This window comes from Arvicanthis niloticus, chromosome 13 (assembly GCF_011762505.2).
Source record: "Arvicanthis niloticus isolate mArvNil1 chromosome 13, mArvNil1.pat.X, whole genome shotgun sequence".
Taxonomy (NCBI): domain Eukaryota; kingdom Metazoa; phylum Chordata; class Mammalia; order Rodentia; family Muridae; genus Arvicanthis; species Arvicanthis niloticus.
The window spans coordinates 54,493,141-54,511,729 of NC_047670.1; the positions used below are offsets into that span (position 1 = coordinate 54,493,141).

The 18,589-nt window shown below is 51.3% G+C and overlaps 1 protein-coding gene across 5 annotated transcripts in view; it reads right to left on the reverse strand.

The window, feature by feature from the left end:
* Positions 1-2,176: 2,176 nt before the first annotated feature.
* Csnk1e (casein kinase 1 epsilon) overlaps positions 2,177-18,589 on the reverse strand; it is a 36,241-nt gene continuing 19,828 nt past the window's right edge. For 3 of the 5 annotated variants that reach the window (XM_076911629.1, XM_076911628.1, XM_076911630.1), the window contains exons 3-12: positions 13,994-14,104; positions 13,702-13,850; positions 10,381-10,609; positions 9,621-9,791; positions 8,945-9,093; positions 5,817-5,877; positions 4,901-5,093; positions 4,668-4,807; positions 4,095-4,158; positions 2,177-3,446 (exon numbers count right to left, since the gene is read on the reverse strand). In XM_076911629.1, coding sequence (XP_076767744.1) covers positions 4,142-4,158; positions 4,668-4,807; positions 4,901-5,093; positions 5,817-5,877; positions 8,945-9,093; positions 9,621-9,791; positions 10,381-10,609; positions 13,702-13,850; positions 13,994-14,104 — 1,220 coding nt within the window. In that variant the 3' untranslated portion in view covers positions 2,177-3,446; positions 4,095-4,141. Of the gene's footprint in view, positions 3,447-4,094; positions 4,159-4,667; positions 4,808-4,900; positions 5,094-5,816; positions 5,878-6,612; positions 8,166-8,261; positions 8,366-8,944; positions 9,094-9,620; positions 9,792-10,380; positions 10,610-13,701; positions 13,851-13,993; positions 14,105-18,589 lie in introns of those variants that run through there. The other 2 variants (XM_034516439.2, XM_034516442.2) reach the window with 2 other exon arrangements.

Here is an 18,589-nt window from a genome sequence, read left to right on the forward strand (position 1 = left end):
ATGGCTGCCGTCAATCTGAGTGCAACTTCCTGATGTTTGTTTATTTGGTCTGAATAATGAACTGTGTTTGATGTGTCCTCCCGCCTCACCTCCCGTCAGCCACGGCCCTTCCCTCATACAGCAAGGCGGGGGAGGAACAGGGTTGGTTCTGATTGCAACTTTTTGGGGTTTAGCTTTTGTGGTTTGGGGAGATGGGCTCCTCTCCTGCACCCCAGGCTCACGATATCCTGCCACCATAACCCACCTTGCTTTGATTACGCTTGTTTAATCACCTCCAGACAAATTAAGCCAAACTGGGGGCAGAGCACTACTAACTCATTTAAAATGGATGATCCGGCCACAAGATGGATGACGTCAAGTCAAGTCCGACTCTGACAGCACATCCTGATATAGCCCGAGGGCAAGGAAATACAATTTTCTAATTATTTACTCCATGCATCTATTTTTAGATTAATTTATTTATCATCAAGGTCTCACTATGAAGCCCTGGTTAGCCTGGAACTATGGAGACCAGGCTGGCATCAAACTCAGAGATCCATCTATCTTGGCCTCCTGAGTGCTGAGAGCAAAGGTACCCACCACTGTGCCTAGCTATAGGTCTATGTTTTTATGGTAATAGTAATATTAAAATTGATCTGGATCTTTATAAATTTATAAACTTATATTTTGTGAAGTTTGTATCAGAGAGAGAGAGAGAGAGAATGTGACCGCATGATATGGCACAAACAACTTTCAAGAGCTCAAGAGTGGGTTCTCTCCTTCTACCACCGCAGGGTGTCCTGGGAATTGAACCCAGGCTGCCAGCCTGGTGACAGGTATCTTTACTAAATGAGCCCCTACCCACCTGTTTTGAATTTTTTTTAAAAAACATTTTTATTTATTTCATGTGAGTACAGTCACTCTCTTCAGACCAGAAGAGGGCATCAGATCCCATTACAGATGGTTGTGAGCCACCATGTGGTTGCTGGGAATTGAACTCAGGACCTCTGGAAGAGCAGCCAGTGCTCCTAACCGCTGAACCATCTCTGCAGCCTGTTTTGAATCTTAACTGTGCTCAAGAAAATAGCAAAAATAGAGACATTACTGTCACTAAGAACTATAATTTTTGAGCCAGGCATGGTGGCACATGGGAAACAGATGGGAGGTGAGGCGCTCACGGCCATCCTCAGCCTCTTACTGAGTCAAGGACCAGCCTGGGCTACGTGAGCACCACCTCTCCCCTAAAAGAAAATACACTCCACAGTTCCCACTGTACGATGCAAGAAGGACAAAGGAAACAGGACAACAGCACAGCTTTTCAGGGCTTTGTTGTGGCTTCATACCTCCTGGGGCTGCATTCCTGCCCCGCCCCGCCCCGCCCCCAGCACCCCAGCCAGCAAAGGCACAGGAATCAAACCCTTCTACCAGCTCTTCCCTGCCACTCAATCTAACCATAAGTCTAACCATAAGTCCCTGGCTTTGGGTAACACACTCTAAACTCTTGTGTTGTCTGAGTAACAATCCCCATCCCTGACACTCATGTGACAGGGGCTGGCAGGACAGCATCTTCCAGGTCAGGTTGTAGAGGTCATAGATTCTTCAAATAGTGAAAGACCTGGGGGAAACTCCTGGGGTTGACACCTATCACCAGACAAGTTTTGCTCTCTCCAGGATGAGACGTATCGCAGTGGTCCATGTTGAGACTTGAACACATGGTTTATAAGCAATGAGACAAAGTGAGTGAGGGTGGAGACTCCTACACCAGGACATGGCCAAGGGACACGATGAGCAGAGATCATCGCTCAGACCTCCATGGTCAATGGAGGTGAGGTCAGATGGCCTGGGCTGTGCCTCAAAGGCTGTAACTCAAGGCTAGTTTCTGGATGGGAAGCCAGTGTCCCCGAGCCTTACTCTCCTGTAAATAACATGGTGTCCTGGGGCAGCCTCAGAGCCTCACCTTTTACTGTGTAGACCTTCACCCCACCCTACCTAAAGAGTGTTCTCACCCAGCGGCCAGTAGACAGAGGCTGCACTGTGTCCCTCGAGTTCCCAAAGGCCCCTGGATATACCATGTAACTGATCCCAATGGCTCCAGCCACTGCTGCCTCTGAGGCTGGCGGCTTCTTTGTGATGTCCTCCTGTCCCTGGTAAGTCAGCTGACGAGAAACCCAAGAGCAAAGAGGCGGACAGAGGGTGGTCTACATCACTTTTCCTTTTCTACTTTATTACTTCAAATTAACAACCACAATAAAGCTCAAAAAAGTCCAATATTTACACAGGAAAAAAGTACAAAATTCCCCCCAAAGTTCTTCAGTAATTTTTTTTCAGTTTTTTTAAATTACAAAGTAATAAAAAGTTTTGCTCTTTAATTAAAAAAAAAGAAAGGGAAAAAGAGGTAAATAAATTAGGAAATACACACACCGAGAAAACAAACAAAAATAAAATAAAATAACAAAAAAAAAAACAGGTGTTAACCAGGAAGGGAAAATTCAACACTTAGCCCTGACCCAGGGTCCTACTCAGGAGTCAGGCCTGAAAAGAGGGGTGACAACAGGTGACTTTCAGGACCAGGGAACTAACTGGTAACTCAGAGCCGATGCCATCTGGGAGCAGACTCCAAGAACTTGCCTAAGATCAGGAATGAAAGATGGGGGGCTGCCACACACTGGTATTTGGGGACAGGTGGTGGCAAGGACTCTATGCCCTGAGGGATGTGGAGGTCATTGTCCACCCCACCTTGACTTTAGGGGGAGGAAAACAGAAACTTGGCCAGGCAGGCATGGCAGGCTACCTGCAGCTCTGAAAAATACAAGTCTCAGTTTCTCTCTCTCTCTCTCTCTCTCTCTCTCTCTCTCTCTCTCTCTCTCTCTCACACACACACATACACACACACACACACACACACACACAGACTCACAAACATCATGGCCACCATCTCACCGCACCCTCAGGGTCTCTGCAGAGAGGTGACAGGTGGGTGTGTGGCGGGAACCAGGATGCTCAGGGAGGGGATTCTGGGAAAGCCCAATACAACGCTGGCCACTGTCATCACCCAAGGGCTGATGGCGTGTGTCATCCAAGGCTCCATGAAATCTCCTGGGACTTGTCTTTGACTGGCCAAACCACTCCCTGACTCGAGCTCTTCAGGCACCTCCAATGGCGGCCCGGCACGTGATGGCCAGTGGTGAGAACAGGTGGCTGGAGTGTCACCAGAGGAGTGTTGGCAGCCTTCTTCGGGTTGGGAGCAGTGGGCAAGGCAAGGGGACAAAAATCCTCAGTGCTAAGGACGTCTTGTCTTTTTGCCATTGGCAAAATAAATCAAAGAAACAAAATCCACTGTCGACTTTGTGCTGGGTTGTGGTTTTTGTGGTTTGTTTTTTTCTTTTGTGTTCATGTGAGCGGTTCTTTCTTTCTGTCCTTTCTCTTATTTGTTTTTATTTTTTTAAAAAGAAAATGCAGTGAAGACACTAGGAGGGAAGAAAAGATGACGGTCAAGTGCCTGGCTGCCTCAGTTCACTCAGCTCTGGCAGATTGAACAATCATCCCAACCCTGTCTGTCTGAATGGATTAGCCATTTGTGGGAAAATTTCTGCAGTGTGAAGCTGCATCCCTTAACACACGGGTGGGACACTGCCTGCTGACATCCACTTTCTGCCGGGAGCTCAGATCCCCAGACAATACTACCAGAAGAGTCTGTGGGTCCTTTCCCAACCCAGGCTACTGGGTACTGCCTCCCAAGCCTCAGAGACGGCCACAGGCAGTCACCCCGAACTCGCCTTGGCCAAGGCCCTTCTACATTCTGGTTCCTTTTTGCCTTTGCACAAACCATCTTACATAACAGCCAGAAGGAGGAGGTAGGCTAAAGCCCTGGAAACCCACGTGTAGCCAAGAGCCTGGTCTTTCCTAGGGACCAAGAGGACAGAAGAACTAAGGACAGAAAAAGGGTTTCCTTGAAGTGTCACTGTGTACAAACTCAGGACTGCTTGTGAGAAACCACAGCCTGGATGGCAGGCTCTAACATTTAAAGCTTCCTTGCAGAGATGTAGAAGGGGAGGTTCCTGCTTCCATGTCATGTTCCCCTCCCCCCAGGGCCCTCAGTAGACACCAGCACTCACCTAAGCAAACACTGGTCTGTGGTCATTCTCCTCATTTCCCAAGATGGTCAAATGGCACGCTTGTCTTCAAGAGGCGACAGAGAAACAGGGAGGAGTCTCAAGATGAGTCCTTAAGCAGGTCGCCACAATGATTCCCCAAATCTCTCCCCCTGGAGCTCCACCCATCACAGCAGACTGCTCAGTCTGAGAGCAGGCTGTGTGATCTCAAAAGTCTGAGGCTAACCCTGGCTCTATAGCTGGAACTCTCCTTGGAGCCAAGGATGGCTCAATCCCAGGTCTGGGTCCACAGAAGTTCATCTCCCACAGGCCTCTCCCTCTCCCACCCCTTACTGTTAGCAGTGCTGACGGGCACTGCTGAAGAGTCACCCACCCAGACTGCCTCCTGGCAGTGAGGGTTATGGCTTACTGGGCTGTTATTTCTTTGAGCCTCAGTTTCTCACTTTACTCAACACAGGAGTACTAATTAGCTCCAGGGTGATCAGAGACAGGGGAGGAAAGATGCCACAAGGTCAGACCGACACCGAGAACATCTAAGTCCGCTATGCCCAGAGAGGCTTGGAAGAGCTGACTCACCTGTGAGGCTGCCATTCGGGAGACGTCTTGCCGCCCAGTGAGGTCTGAGGAGGAGACATTGGCAGGCGCACCTCTGTGGAGTCTCATGCTCACCTTCCTCTCTCGGTCGGCCCGTGAGATCGCTCTGGGAGAAGTATTGCCTGGAGGGAGGGGAGGGGAGCCGCCTTCAGTATGGACGTAAGCAGTCCCCTAACCCCCATAGGCCCAGCCCAAGGCTCAAGGCCCCTACTGACCAGCTTGTTGGATGCGGGAGGCTGGGGTGGAAGCCACAGGCTCTGCTGCACTTCGGAGTCGGTTGGCGGTAGCCCCTGTAGGTGGGCCAGGGGGCAGGGCTCTGGTTGCGGACCCTCGCAACTGCCCCATCCTCTCTTCCCGTTCGTGCTCTCGTCTCTCCCGGTCTACGTCCTCCGGATTCCGGGCTGCACCCTACAGGGACACAAGATGAGATGGGATTCCAGTCAGCTCAGAGAGGATGCTACATTGTAACCCAGAACCCTAACAGTACAGAGCAGGAGGGAGAGGATTGTGGACAGCTCAAGAAAACCAGCCAACTTCCTCCCCATACCAAGACAGCCAGTGCTTACCTTCAACCACAGTGTACAGGGACCAAGCCACCCAATGCCCAGAAGAGGGAGCTGCCATGGCAGAGGAGCAGAGAGCTCGGCCTGTCCCGGTTGTTATCTCCAGGATGACCAGGGATAACTCTTGGCTCTTCCAACCTGGCCCCTCTGTTCTTAACTAAGCAGGAAGGGCATTCAGAGGCCCAACTAGCTGACAGACAGGCCATAACCAGAGAAGAAAGAGCAGGTTCAAACTCCAATGAAGGTAGAGCCAGCACTGTCCCAAGGTCCCTTGGGGCCCAATCACAGGGCCACCTTCCCCGGGCTCCCAGACCTGGCCATTATGGAGTGACAGGTAGGGGACCTAGGGGATCCCATTAATGCTGTTGCCTGGAAGCCCAGGGGAAAAGAAAGCAGCTTAGATGCTCCACAGAGAAAAGAGGTCCTCAGGCAAAGCTGGAGAGAGTAGGCAAGTGCCTTGAACCCCCCAGGGGCCTGTCCTCTAAGCTGCCACCCCAAGTCCAAGAGGAAGGAAGGAAGGAAGGATCAGAAAGAAATACAGTATGGGAACAGTGCCTAGCTGAGTTACCTAGCTGGTCCTGGGGCCGTCCACAGGGAAGGGCAGGGGGCTGGTGGAAGGGGGGCCGCATCTGTGGAGAGAGCTACAGGCTGAGTTGGGAGCCAGCCATGGGCCATGGGGTAGTATGGGCCCTGCAAACCCTCATCTTTCCAAGTCCTGGCTAAGAAGCCCTGCTGCTCTGGAAAACGGGGAGGGAATGGCTTGATTCAGAAGGATCCCAGAGTCCTATGGGAAGGACTTCCCCATTCACCCCATTGCCAGCACTTTTAACTCCTGTCTGGGGCCCCCTCTGAGGTGAAACGCTGACAGATTTTGTTCTTATTTGGCCTGGCCAGAGCCTTGTGACCTGCCCAGAGTCACAAAACTCATACAGATCTGGGGATAAACCTAGTCCCATCACTGAGTCCTAATCTGTCCTTCAAAAGGACACTGTTCAGATACCGTATCCTAGATACCGTATCCTAGACATCCCTCTCAGAAGCCAGGGCTCAGGACTGCCAGGGTTCCACCCACTCACTTGCTGCCCAGGATCAGCCAAACTACAGCCCAGCCAGAGAGAAACAAGGGCTGTTGCCCTCACTGCCCCTTCTGTGGTAGCAATGGGAAGTGGAGGCTGGTGAGACTAAGCTAAGAGCTTCACTTAGGGGTACAGAAGTCACCCTGCTGTCTGTCAATGCTTCAAGCTTGGCACAGCAATAGCCAGGTGGATGGCTGGGGGTCTCAGCAGTTCCAGCAGGCTCAGGACAGACCTGGCCCCACGAGCATCCACCCAATGTGATAGATGCCTCAAGAAATGCACACCAGAGAGTGTTCACGGCCTTTATTTGCCCACAAGAAAACACAGAAGTCAGTGCCAAAGTCATACAAGTGTCTGGCTCCATCTTACAGACCTCAGTCCTCGGCTATGTGGAGTCTCCTCCTGACTAGAATGGTGGTTATGTTCTCAGAGAGAAGCATCTGGGGCTTCTAGTCCCCTGGGGTGGAACACAGGAGGTCATCCCAAGGTCAAGTGGATCCATCCGGTCTGTTGCTCACGGAGTCCTGTCTGCAGAGTACAGCTGACAAATTGTTTATTGCAGGGCAGGTGGGAAGGCCTGGTCTTGGGGGTGATGGTTGTTTCTGCTGTGTGTTCCACAGATGGTCTTGGCAATGACAGGGTCATTGTGTGACAGGGTCACACAAGGCAGAGGCAAAGGCTGTCCAGCTTTGAACTGGAGTCCAGTTCCTTCAGGAAGACTCCAGAAAGGGGATCACAGTACTAGAGACTGGGCCAGGAGGGTATATCTGGCCTGGTTTGAGATTTTTGTCAACTGGCCATTCACACAAGGGGCACTGTGAAGGTAGCATGTCCCGCAGCTGTCCATAGGACCTCTTGGAGGACAAATGTTCCCATTTGTCATGCTGGATGTAGCAGCCACTTGTCCCTTCTTAGTGAAATCTGGTGACTAAGGAACTGCCATCCATTTCCAATGACTTTACTGAATGAAAGTCAGCACTATGTGGCCAGGGGCTACGACAGAGGGATGCCCAGGTCTAGAGAATACAAAGTCTATCCTTTGAGCATCACTGAGAAGGGTCAAACCCATCTCCAAATTAGACTTGGGTAATTTTCTGTAGCACATGTCTGGTGCCCCAGGTCTTGCACATCTGGTAATATAAAGAGCTAGCTGCACGACCAGGCCCTTGCCAACATGCTCTGAGCTGGAAAGAGCCTCACTGCCCACCTTTCACTCCAGTCCCAGAGATAAAAGCCACAGAGGTTTGTCCCCAAGGTCCCCAGCCTGTGAGACTTCCTTAGAGAACAGGCCCAGGGCACAGTTTGGACCCAAAGAGAAGAGCCCAAAATCAATGTACCATCTTGGTGTCTAGAAGACAAGGCCTATCTATGTTCGTTCTTAACACTGGATGGAGCGGGCCAAGGGCCGCTCTGTGAAAAGAGAGGTACACGTGGATGAAGAGAAGGAAGGGTTTTAATGATCTCAGAATCAATACATAGGCCGATACTGGGGTCTAGATGGAACAGGGTCCTTGATGTGCCACCAACCCCTCCAAGGCAGTCGCTATTCCTTCTTCAGGCTTGTCCTAGCCCTCAGGCAGCTGGTTTACTCTTGAGAATCCCATGCAGGGCTTTCTGTCATACCCTTTCCACTGGACAGCCATCTCTTTGGAACAGGGTATCACCCTGCCATCCCATAGGATGCTTCCTCAAGCTTGGCAGAGATGGCTGAGACACCCTGGTGGTGTCAGAACTGGGGCCCTGGAGTCCAGACCACAGGCCAGTATCTTTGAGGGGGCAGCTGCTCCACCTCCTCCACCGGCCTATCTGGGGGTCCTTGGGTGCCCAGGGGCGCCGGGCACCTGGAAAGGACAGAGAGGGCACAGCTGAGGCTAAGCCTTCATGCTTGCTGGCTAAGTCACACATCTACGAAGGGCCAGGCCTTAGAAGATCCTTACCAGTAAGTGGGTGAGTATGTGGGCCCAGCGCAAGGCCAAGGGCGGGGACAGGGCGACGTAAGAGCTTCGTTGTCTCGGGGCTGAGCCTGGCTCGAGGAAGCCCCCTTTTCCAGAAGAGATGTGAAACAAGACATACAATTTCACGGATTCCAGCGCTTGAGGCACGATTGATGAATGCTTCTCCCTACCTCCCCACCCCAGGACCCTTAGAAGAGGGAGACAGAACAACTGCCTAGTAAGACCCAGGGTCCTATAACCAGAAACAAAGAAGCCACTCTGACAGGGTCCAGGCTGGCCAAGGAGGCCTCGGAAAGGGACACCATCTGAGATACACACAAGAGGAACAGGAGAATACAGACAGCCATCAGAGCTGCAGAGGGTCCAGCCAGGGCCATCCATTCGACACAGGTACACAAGAGGGACTGGAGGCCATGCCAGGTCCTTTCCCACCTGGCAGGAGGTGGTGCCTTCCCAGGGCCCTGCCCCCCATGGCGACATGCCCTGTCTATGCTGAGGTGGCTGGAGACGAGGGGTTCTGGGACCCCTGTGACGTCACTCACACAGACCAGCTCATATCTCCCGTTTAATGGGAGCCCCGCCCCCCACCAGGTCACTCTGGCCTTATGAGTCAGGGCCTGCCCTGTCCAGTCCCCCAAGCCCGCCTTGGCCTGCCGGTGACTCACGAATTTGAGCATGTTCCAGTCGAAGACGTAGTCGTAGGAGAAACCCTGCCGGTGAAAGAGATTGCGGAAGAGCTGGCGCAGGTAGGAGTAGTCAGGCTTGTCATCGAACCGCAGGGAGCGGCAGAAGTTGAGGTATGTTGAGAACTCGGCTGGTGGGTCACAAGGACAGAAGAGGCTGCTGTGAGGGCAGCCACCTCAGCAGCCACCACCGTCCCAGGTACCCACTACCCTGCAATGGTACAATCTAAGGGCAGGGTGAGAAATGAATACAGTCCGGCCCACTGTGTTCAGTCCAAGCAGAGGTGCTCACCACCTGTCTGACCAAGCACTCCGGGGTCCCAGCCACCAGGACAACAATGGCCATAAACGCAAAGGCTATTCAAAAGTCTGATGAGATGCAGAGCCCCATCATGACCTAAGCCAAAGGACAGCTTCCACTTCCTCAAACCATACAGGCTGAGAGGGGACGTTCAGGATAAGGAGGAGATGGGGCCAGGGACACCTGGTGTGTTAGAGATGGGTGCAGGGTTTCAGGTATCTAGCCCCTAGGCAGAGAGATCCCACTGAGAGACTGTCATAAACACTCTGGGATCAAGATGGGGGGGGGGGGTAACCCCATCTAGGCACGGCCCGGTCTTGCCCTTAGAAGGAAATGCCAGCCCCATCGGCTACTCACAGGGGTAGCCTTTGCAGAGGACCTCGATCGGTGTTGACATCTTCTTCTCGCTGATCCGTTCGTACTTCTGACGCTTGGTGGCTGCTTTGAGGCCCTGCCAGGGCAGGGAGCCCAGGTTGAAGTACATGAGCACATAGCCCAGGCTCTCCAGGTCATCTCGACGGCTTTGCTCTGCACAGGTCAGGAGGTCAAGGGGCCGGTCAGGCTGCGCTTCTCACTACACATCCAGCCCTCCCCCTCCTCGGTGCCCACTGGCTCCCGGGCACCCTGTTATAACTAGCGCCCACCCTCTTCCTCCTCTAGATTGCCTCAGGCAGACTTTCTCATGTCTGTTCTAGCCAGTTTTTCCAGCCCAGGTGATATTTCACTCAACAACTGTGTGTGGGCATCACCACCCCCTTGCCTGGCCTGTCTCGTGCTTAGTTAGGGCTCACACGACAGATAGCTGGAATCAAAACCAGCTCCCAGAATTCATTAAGCTGCATGCACTGAAAGGGCCATGTTAAATCCCCGGGGAACTTCCCAAACATACAAGCGAGACACACTGCCACCCACTCAAGGAGACGGCCAGCAGACCAAATACACTGCTCTGCTTATGAAGGGGTCCGTATGAAAGAAGTCCAGGCCTGGGCCAGATAGAGTAGAGAATCTTCTCAATGAGGGTCTCCAGCAGAGTCCCTGGGGTCTTGAACCCCGGTAGGAACATAGGGCCATCCTGGCCAGCGGCCACAGCATGTTTGCTTGGGCTCAGCTCACTCACCGATGCCCAGGTGGGTGTTGATAGAGGCATAGCGGGCAGTGCCGGTCAGGTTCTTGTTTTCCCGGTAGGGGATATGCTGGTGTGTGCGGGCATCGCGGTACTTCTTGGCCAGGCCGAAGTCAATGATGTAGACCAGGTTGCCCTTCTTCCCCAGGCCCATGAGGAAGTTGTCAGGCTTCACGTCCCGGTGGATGAAATTCTTGGAGTGGATGTACTCGATGCGGCTGATCTGAAGGAGGGAAGGACACAGCAGGTCGCTCAACACAGAGATGCACACACCCACGTCCGGCCAGGAAGAAAGACCTAGTCTCAGTATGAAGGGGGGTTCTGAGTGTTGGCTGGGCTTCCCCAAGCAATGAGGACAGACTTCAAGGGAGTCCACAAAACAAGGTGGGAGACAGACAGCAAGGAGTAAGACCAAGAAAGGCAGCTGGGTCCTAAGAACCCCTGTCTGGCTTGACCATCACAGAACTCAGGCAGCCACTTGTAGGGCATGATGAGAGAGGGGGCACAAGATAGGGCCTATCGCTATCATGCAGTTTCCAAATGCCACCAAAAGTCAGGCAGCCACTCAGCTTTATGAGATTGAGATGATGATGATGATGATGATGATGATGATGATGATGATGATAGTGATTATTATTATTATTATTATTATTATTATTATTATTATTATTATTATTATTATGTGGTCTCCACATATTCAAGGCCAGTGTGACAAACAGAGTAGAACCCTGTTGAAGACAGAGAATTTTTTAAAACTCAAATTAATCATCATGCACGCGACATATCTTCTGGCCTGGTGTCTTGGCATGGCTAGAAAATCTCAAGGAGAATTTTGGGTCTCTCCCGTGAGAATCTGACTGTTCTCTGTATGAATGTATGTGTATGAAAAATTCATGACGGCTATACACCAAGACCTAAACCGGTGGCAAGATCTGTACCTTCCATGGCAGGTGCGAGATTCTAAGATTCCTAATTATTTATTTGTGCTCATATCTGCCTGTGGACATGTGTGTGAAGTAAGTCAGCTCTCTCCTTCTACCACAGTAGGCCTGGGGAATCAGTCTCAGGCCATTAGGCCTGGCAAGAAGCAACCTCGCCACTGAGCCATCCTGTCAGCCCCAAGGTTTTATATATAGGTTTTGCATATGTGTGTACAAGTTTACATGTCTGTGTAAGTCTGGGTGATTTTTTTTTTTTTTAATAGCACTGCCAATTGAAGGCAGAGCCTCTTGAGGACCAGGTGAGTGCTCCATCACTGAGTTACATCCCCAGCTCTGGTTTTGATCTTTAAGATAGAGTCTTAGCTATATATCACAGGCTGGCTCCAAACTCCTGGCAAGCCTCCAGCTCTGGCCTCCTGAGCACTGGAACTACTGACACAAGCTACTACGACCTAGTTGTGAATCTGGATTTTCTTTGTTGTTGCTTTTTTTTTTTTTTTTTTTAAGATAGGGTCTTACACTGTACTCCAACCTGGCCTTGAGCTTACTGTAATTCTCCTGCCTCAGTTCCCTGAGTGCTGGAATTATAGGCGTGAGCCACATCCGGATTCTAGTTTTATCTTTTTCTTTTTTAAGTGAACCAAGTCCATTAGAAAGAGGTTTTAGGGAGTTGGAGAGATGGCCCAGCAATTAAGAGCACACTTCTCTTCCAGACGACCTGAAGCTCAGTTCCCAGCACCCACCCGGTAGCTCACAACTGCCTGGAACTGTTGTTCCAGGAGATCTGACACCTCTAGCCTTAAGAAGCATCAGCACACACATACACACACTTATACATAATTACATTCCCCCCACCTTTGGCCTTTCAATACAGGATTTCCCTGTGTAGCTCTGGCTGTCCTGGAAGGATGGTCTCAAACTCAACAGATCCACCTGATTTGGTTGCCCAAGGGCTGGGATTAAAAGTCTGAGCCATCACACCCATTTAAAAAAAAAAAAAAAAAAATCTTAAAAATAAAGTGAGAAAAACCCAGTGTCGAACTTTGTACCCCATCCCTCCATATGCATGCACCCTCCTGTATACATGAACACATACACACATACGCACATACAGCCACACACATGCACCAAAGAAGCTATTTTAACACAAATTTAAGCAAGATTCTAACAGAAATAGGGAGGCCTAGGGAAAGGGGGTACACTGGCTGGCTTTACAGCAGCTTGACACAAGCTCAAGTCGTCTGAGAGGAGGGAGCCTCAACTGAGAAAATGCTTTCATAAGATCAGGCTATAGGGAGCCCTGTAGGGCATTTTCTTAATTAATGATTCAGTGGGAAAGGGCCTGGGCCATTGTGTGTGCAGCCACCCCTGGGCTCATGTCCTGGGTTCTATAAGAAACAGCTGAGCAAGCAAGCCATGAAGAGCAAGCCAGTAGGCAGCACCCCTCCATGGCCTCTGCAGCAGCTCCTCCAGGTTCCTGATCTGTCTTCCTTTGAAGAACAGGGATGGAAGTAAGGGAGATAAACTCTCTCCTCCCCAGATTGCTTTTGGTCATGGTGTTTCCTCACAGCACCAGTAACCCTAAGTAAGACTGGGGTGGACACACAAAGAGTAGGTGTGAACTCCCCGAGGGAGAGTGGCCTGCTTTTGCCTTTCTAAGAGAGCTTTCCTCTGTGCACCATCAAGGGCCATAGGACCTGACACCTGCTCTGGCCCAGGTACCCCAGCCAATCCCCATGATGCAAACCAGATGGCTCAAGCTCAGGGAACTCAGTCATTCCCCTCGGGTCAGGCAGTGATAACCGTGAGGGGCTGCAGCTGCCAGCTTACCAGGAGGGTGACTCGCCAGGTTAGGTAGTTTAAATGAGCAATGTCTTCCTACGGCTCAGATACTTAAACACTGGGTTTCTACTGGGTGACACTGTTTGGAGAGGTTATGGAGAGAGGCAGCCTTGGCGGAGGAAGTCTGTGAGGGGGAGGCGGCTTTGAGAATTGAATGTCTGCCCCGACTTCCAGCTTACTCAGCTCCGTGCCTGTGATTTGATATGACCTCTGCTTCCTGCCCCTCCACCAGACCTTCCCCACCATTATGGGCTCTCTCTCTGGAACCCTAAGCCCAAGTCAATACCTTCCTCCATAAGTTGCTTCTGTTTTATCACAGTAAGAGAAAAGAGAAAAGCCCAGAATCTGAATGTTAAGGGGGCACCCTCTGGGATCCACAATGGGTCGCCAGTGTCCCCTGGTCCCTGGAACAGGCCCGACCTCGGGAAGTGGGACTCAGGGTTGGTATGCAGGGCCCAGCGCCATCACGGTTGAGACCAGTGGTTCACTGAGCAGGAGAGTCACCTGAACAAGGAGAGGGGTGGGGACTCACCATCTGGTCGGCCAGCAACAGCACCGTCTTGAGGCTAAACTTCCGGGAGCAGAAGTTGAAGAGGTCCTCCAGGCTGGGCCCCAGCAGCTCCATGACCATCACATTATAGTCTCCCTCAGCCCCGCACCACTTGATGGACGGGATCCCCACTGGGTCCGGGAGAGAGACTCGTCAGCGGTGGTTACTCCCGCGCATGTCCTCTCCTCCAGGACCACCAGCCCCACCCCAGCCTCGTGCTCCCTCCTGTCCTTCAGCACCACCCCCACCCCAGCCCCATCCATCCCTGCCTCACCTCCTCCCTGCATCATCTTGTAGAACTTGCTCTCGATGTGGAGCTGTGGATGCTTCGTCTTCACACATTCGAGCTTGATGGCTACTTCCTCACCAGAGGCAATGTTGGCACCTGCCCATGTCAGAGGAGGAAAAGGGCCAGCGTCAATCTCCAGGGACCTCAGGGTGCCTCCCCATTCAGCATTTGAGGCTGCTGTTAACTCAGGCCAGAGGCTGTCTGGGGACCAGTAACACTCACTGAGACTGAACAGAAGCTGGAGTTGCTGGTCAGAGGAACCAGGAGTGTGGGGGTGGGCACCCCAGAGGCTCCCTGAGCAGCCTATGGGAAGACTTGGGAAGGGAAGGAGATGACATGCCCTATGCTGCTTAGAGGCCACAGGTCAGGTGCACCCAGACAGACTGACACCTGTAGGGGTTGAGGAATGGACAGTGACACACAGAACTTAATCCTGGAAACTGGCAGGTCAGTGGGTGTTGGCTCTGAAGGGTCAGAGAAGAGGGGCCAGGGGCCCAGCGGGGGCTGCAGGGGCCAGGGATATCCCACAACAACTGCAAGTATAAGGTAGCTCAGTAAGGTATGGGCCTAACAACCAATCCCTCACTGCAATCCACGCCAGCATGCTCACTCACTCCCATCTGGTTCTCGACCCCGTTACACACAGGGGAAACAGGCTCGGCCAAGGCCACAAGGGTCGATGGAGAAATGGAGTGTGGACCCAGGTCTCTGGGCTTCTGAGTCTGGGCGTGAGGGGCCTGTCTGCACCTCTGCTTTCCTCAACCTGCTCCTGGTTTCTCACAGATGGAAGCAAGATGCTCTAACTAGGAAATGATACACTCTAAGGCCTAGCTCTCAGCCCTGGGGCTGTGACTCCGGAAGTCACACGAACAACTTGGACACAGTGCTCACACCTGCAGTCCTGACATGGAGGGGGCTGAAGCAAGAGAACTTCCTGAGTTCAAGGTCAGCTAGGTTTACACATGAATTTCAGGCCAGCCTGGGCTACACAGTGATTTCTGGCCTAGGCTATAGAGTGTGACACTGTTTGGAAGGGAGGGAGAGAATGGGTCAGAGTAGATTTTTTTTTTATGCTTTATTTATTATTATCATTTATTATGGTGTTAGTGTTCTGCCTGCTTGTTCCTGTGTGTGAGGGTGTCAAATATCCTGGAACTGAAGTCACAGACAGGTGTGAGCTGCCATGTGGGTGCTGGGAATGGAACCCCGGTCCTTTGGAAGATCAGCCAGTGCTCTTAACTGCTGATCCACTGTAGAAGTTGAGACCTGTAGTTACTAGCGGCTATGTGGAGGAGAAGCCAGGGTGGGGGAGGAGAGGGAAGAAAGGCAAGTCAGAGGCTGGAAGCAGGTCTGTAGTTGCAACAGGCAGGGAGCCAGAGGCCGTAGCTGCTCTTGGAAGTGATGGAAGTCAGATCAGAGACTTAGCTAAAGACAATGCTGCAGTAAGGGCCACACAACTGCACACTTGCAGATTTCTTACCTCGTAGCTCAGGCTGGCCCGGAACTCGCTAACATCCTGTCTCAGATGGAGATAACTGGCCTCCACTCATAGGCCAGGACATGCACGAGCCCACCCACTTGCATACAAAACTAATTAAAATGTAGAAACAAACTAACCCTCTAAACACCTATGTTAAAATTTTCTCAGAGAGAGAGAAAGAGAGGAGTGGTAGGGGAGGGTATAAGGGTGTCTGGTGTGTGTGTGTGTGTGTGTGTGTGTGTGTGTGTGTGTGTGTGTGTGTGTGTGGTGTGGTGGGGGAGGGGAGGTGTTCCTCAAGGAGATGGCAAGCTGGCTCAGAAGGTAAAGGTGATTTCTGCCAATCCTGATGACCCGAGTTCAATCCCTGGAGCCTATGCAGAAGGAAACAACTACCTCAAAAAGTTGTTCCCTGACCTCCACACACAAGCATACACACATACTAATAAAGATAAGGGGGAACACATCAAAGGTTCCCTCTCCTTCAAAAACATTCTGAACCCCTTCATACCAGCCAAAGCACACAAAATAAGGCAGAAAGAAAACCACACAATTCTTATCACAGGCTAACAGCTAGTGGACAGGAAAGCTCCGCCAGGGACAGGACGGAGGATGTGAGCTGACAGCACCCATGGGGAGAGAGCTGCCCCCTCCAGACACAAAAGACAGACCCTGAAGATGGTTTTGCCAAGCACAGCCACAAGTCCCGCACTGCTTATGCTTCTCACAGGCCTGGCTAAGGCCACTGGGCTCTCCTCCCTGCACGGCCAACTGGTGACTTTCCATGGTCCAGCTGTGACCAGCACCTCTACTTAGGAGATTGGTTGACATTTCTTAATTTTTTTTTTAAAAAAGATTTTAATTTTTGCCGGGTGTGGTGGTTACACACCTCCAACCCCAGCAGAAGCGGGCAGATCTCTGTCCAGCTTGACCTGGTCCACTTAGCAAGTTCCAGGCCAGCCAATACCATGTACAGAGTCTTTGTCTCAAAAGAGGAAACTTTTATTTTATGTAAGTGTTGGGAGGGGGCATACAGATTTGATCACAGGTGTCACAGAAGCCAGAGAGCCACACTGGATTTCTCTGAGTCACAGGCAGGGTGAGCCACCTACCACAGGTGCTGGAAACCAAGAGTCAAACTCAGGTCCTCAGCAAGAGCAGCCTAAACTCATTTTCTTTTTTATTTATTTTTGTTGTTGTTTTTCTTTCTGTACAGACACAGTTTCTCTGTGCAGCCCTGGCTGTTCTGGAACTCTCTGTAGACCAAGCTGGCCTCGAACCCAGAGATCCAACTGCTGGGCTTAAAGACATGCAGCACCAGCACCTAGCACATCTTTTTTTTTTTTTTTTTTTTTTTTTTTTTTAAAGCAGGGCCTCACTATATAGCCTGCCTGACCTGGAACTCAGAGATTCACCCACATCTGCCATCTCTCCAGCCCCACTACCCAGCAGCCCAAGGCTGTCCACTGTAGAGTGTTCACAGTGAGTGGAAGCCTGGGAGCCACCCACATGCCCATCATTCAGGACTTTCTAAATAAAGGCTAGCTGATCCGTAACAGAGCACAATGGGGGGGGGGGGAGCTCGCTCTGTGTAGCAATAGATCTCCAAGGCACAAGAAGTGAAAACGAGAAAGCACAGAGAAAGCACAGGCCCGGACTCTGCTCTCTCAGACAGGAAGAGTCTGCTGCAGCCGAGTGAAGAACAGGAACTGACTGGGGAGGCACTCTGCGGACATCGCACACCTTATCACGAGTCGCTTTTTACTGGCGTGCTCTTGTTGAAACGTCACATGTAAACTATGAGCTACAGTCACGGGCACTGTGAAACTGTTTATTGTTTAGATCTCCACGGGGTTGTACAACCCAGCTCACAGACAATCTGAGAAAGCGTCCACCTCAGCCTCAAAGGCCCATGCTCTTTAGCCATCATCTCCTTCCTTCCCTGTCCGCTAGTGACCACAACTACTTTCTGCTATGGTCTTGCCTAGTCTGGCAATGTCCAGACATTTCAATGAAATAAAAGCTCTTGTTAATGACGGTCTGCGTTCTTTCACTTAACTTTTGCATGTGTGCCTTGATTTCTGAGCTACATAGAAGAAAATCAGATTAGATGATGAAATCCGGGGAACAACTGGGGACTGGTTTGCAAACTACTTTAAAAATTTCAAACTTTGTCAGGCAGTAATGGCCCATGCCTTCAATCCTGGCACTTGGGAGGCAGAGGCAGGTGGATTTCTGAGTTTAAGGCCAGCCTGGTCTACACAGTGAGTTCCAGGTCAGTGAGAGCTACACAGAAAAACCCTGTATCAGAAAAAAAAGTTTAAGTTATTATTATTATTGTTATGTTACTATTAGTGTGTGTGTGTGTGTGTGTGTGTGTGTACATGCCAGAGGTGTTGGAAGTTTTCCTCAATCACTCTCTGCCTTATTTTTGGAGACAGAGGCCGGAGAGATGGCTCAGCAGTTAAGAGCGCTTGCTGCTCTTCCAGAGGACCCTGGTTTGGTTTCCAGCACCCATGTGGCAGCTCACAACCATCGTAAACCCCAGCTCCAGGGGACCCAACAAGCGCAGCTTACACAGGGTGTGTGACACACGAGCAGCCAAAACATCCCCACACACAAAATAAAGAGATCGTTGGAGACTTGGAGCCTGTCCAATCAGCACACTGGCTGGCCAGCAGGCCCCAGGGATCCTCTGCCTCTGCATCCCCAGTCTGGGACTGCAAGTTTGAGCCACCAAGCCCAGCTTTTTTTTAAAGCCGAGTGTGAGCAGGGCACAGACTTGCCCAGGCACTCAGGCTTGTGGGGCAAGCACTTCATTTTCTTCCCAGCTCCCTGTTAAGTACTTTTGACACATCAACAACCATTGTTCCACAGAGTACAGCTTTCTGGGGGCTCATAGGATATGGTCTGAAAAGGGACCTGGAATGACCTGGACTCATGTGGTACCCCATCTTTCCATGGACATCAAAAGCAGGAGAATGCAGCAGATGTGTGATACTTGTAATCCCAGCACTTGGGAGGCTGAGACAGGAGGATGCTGAGTTTGAAGCCAATCTGGCTGTATACCATGAGCCTTTCTGCTATAGAGCCAAGATGCTGGA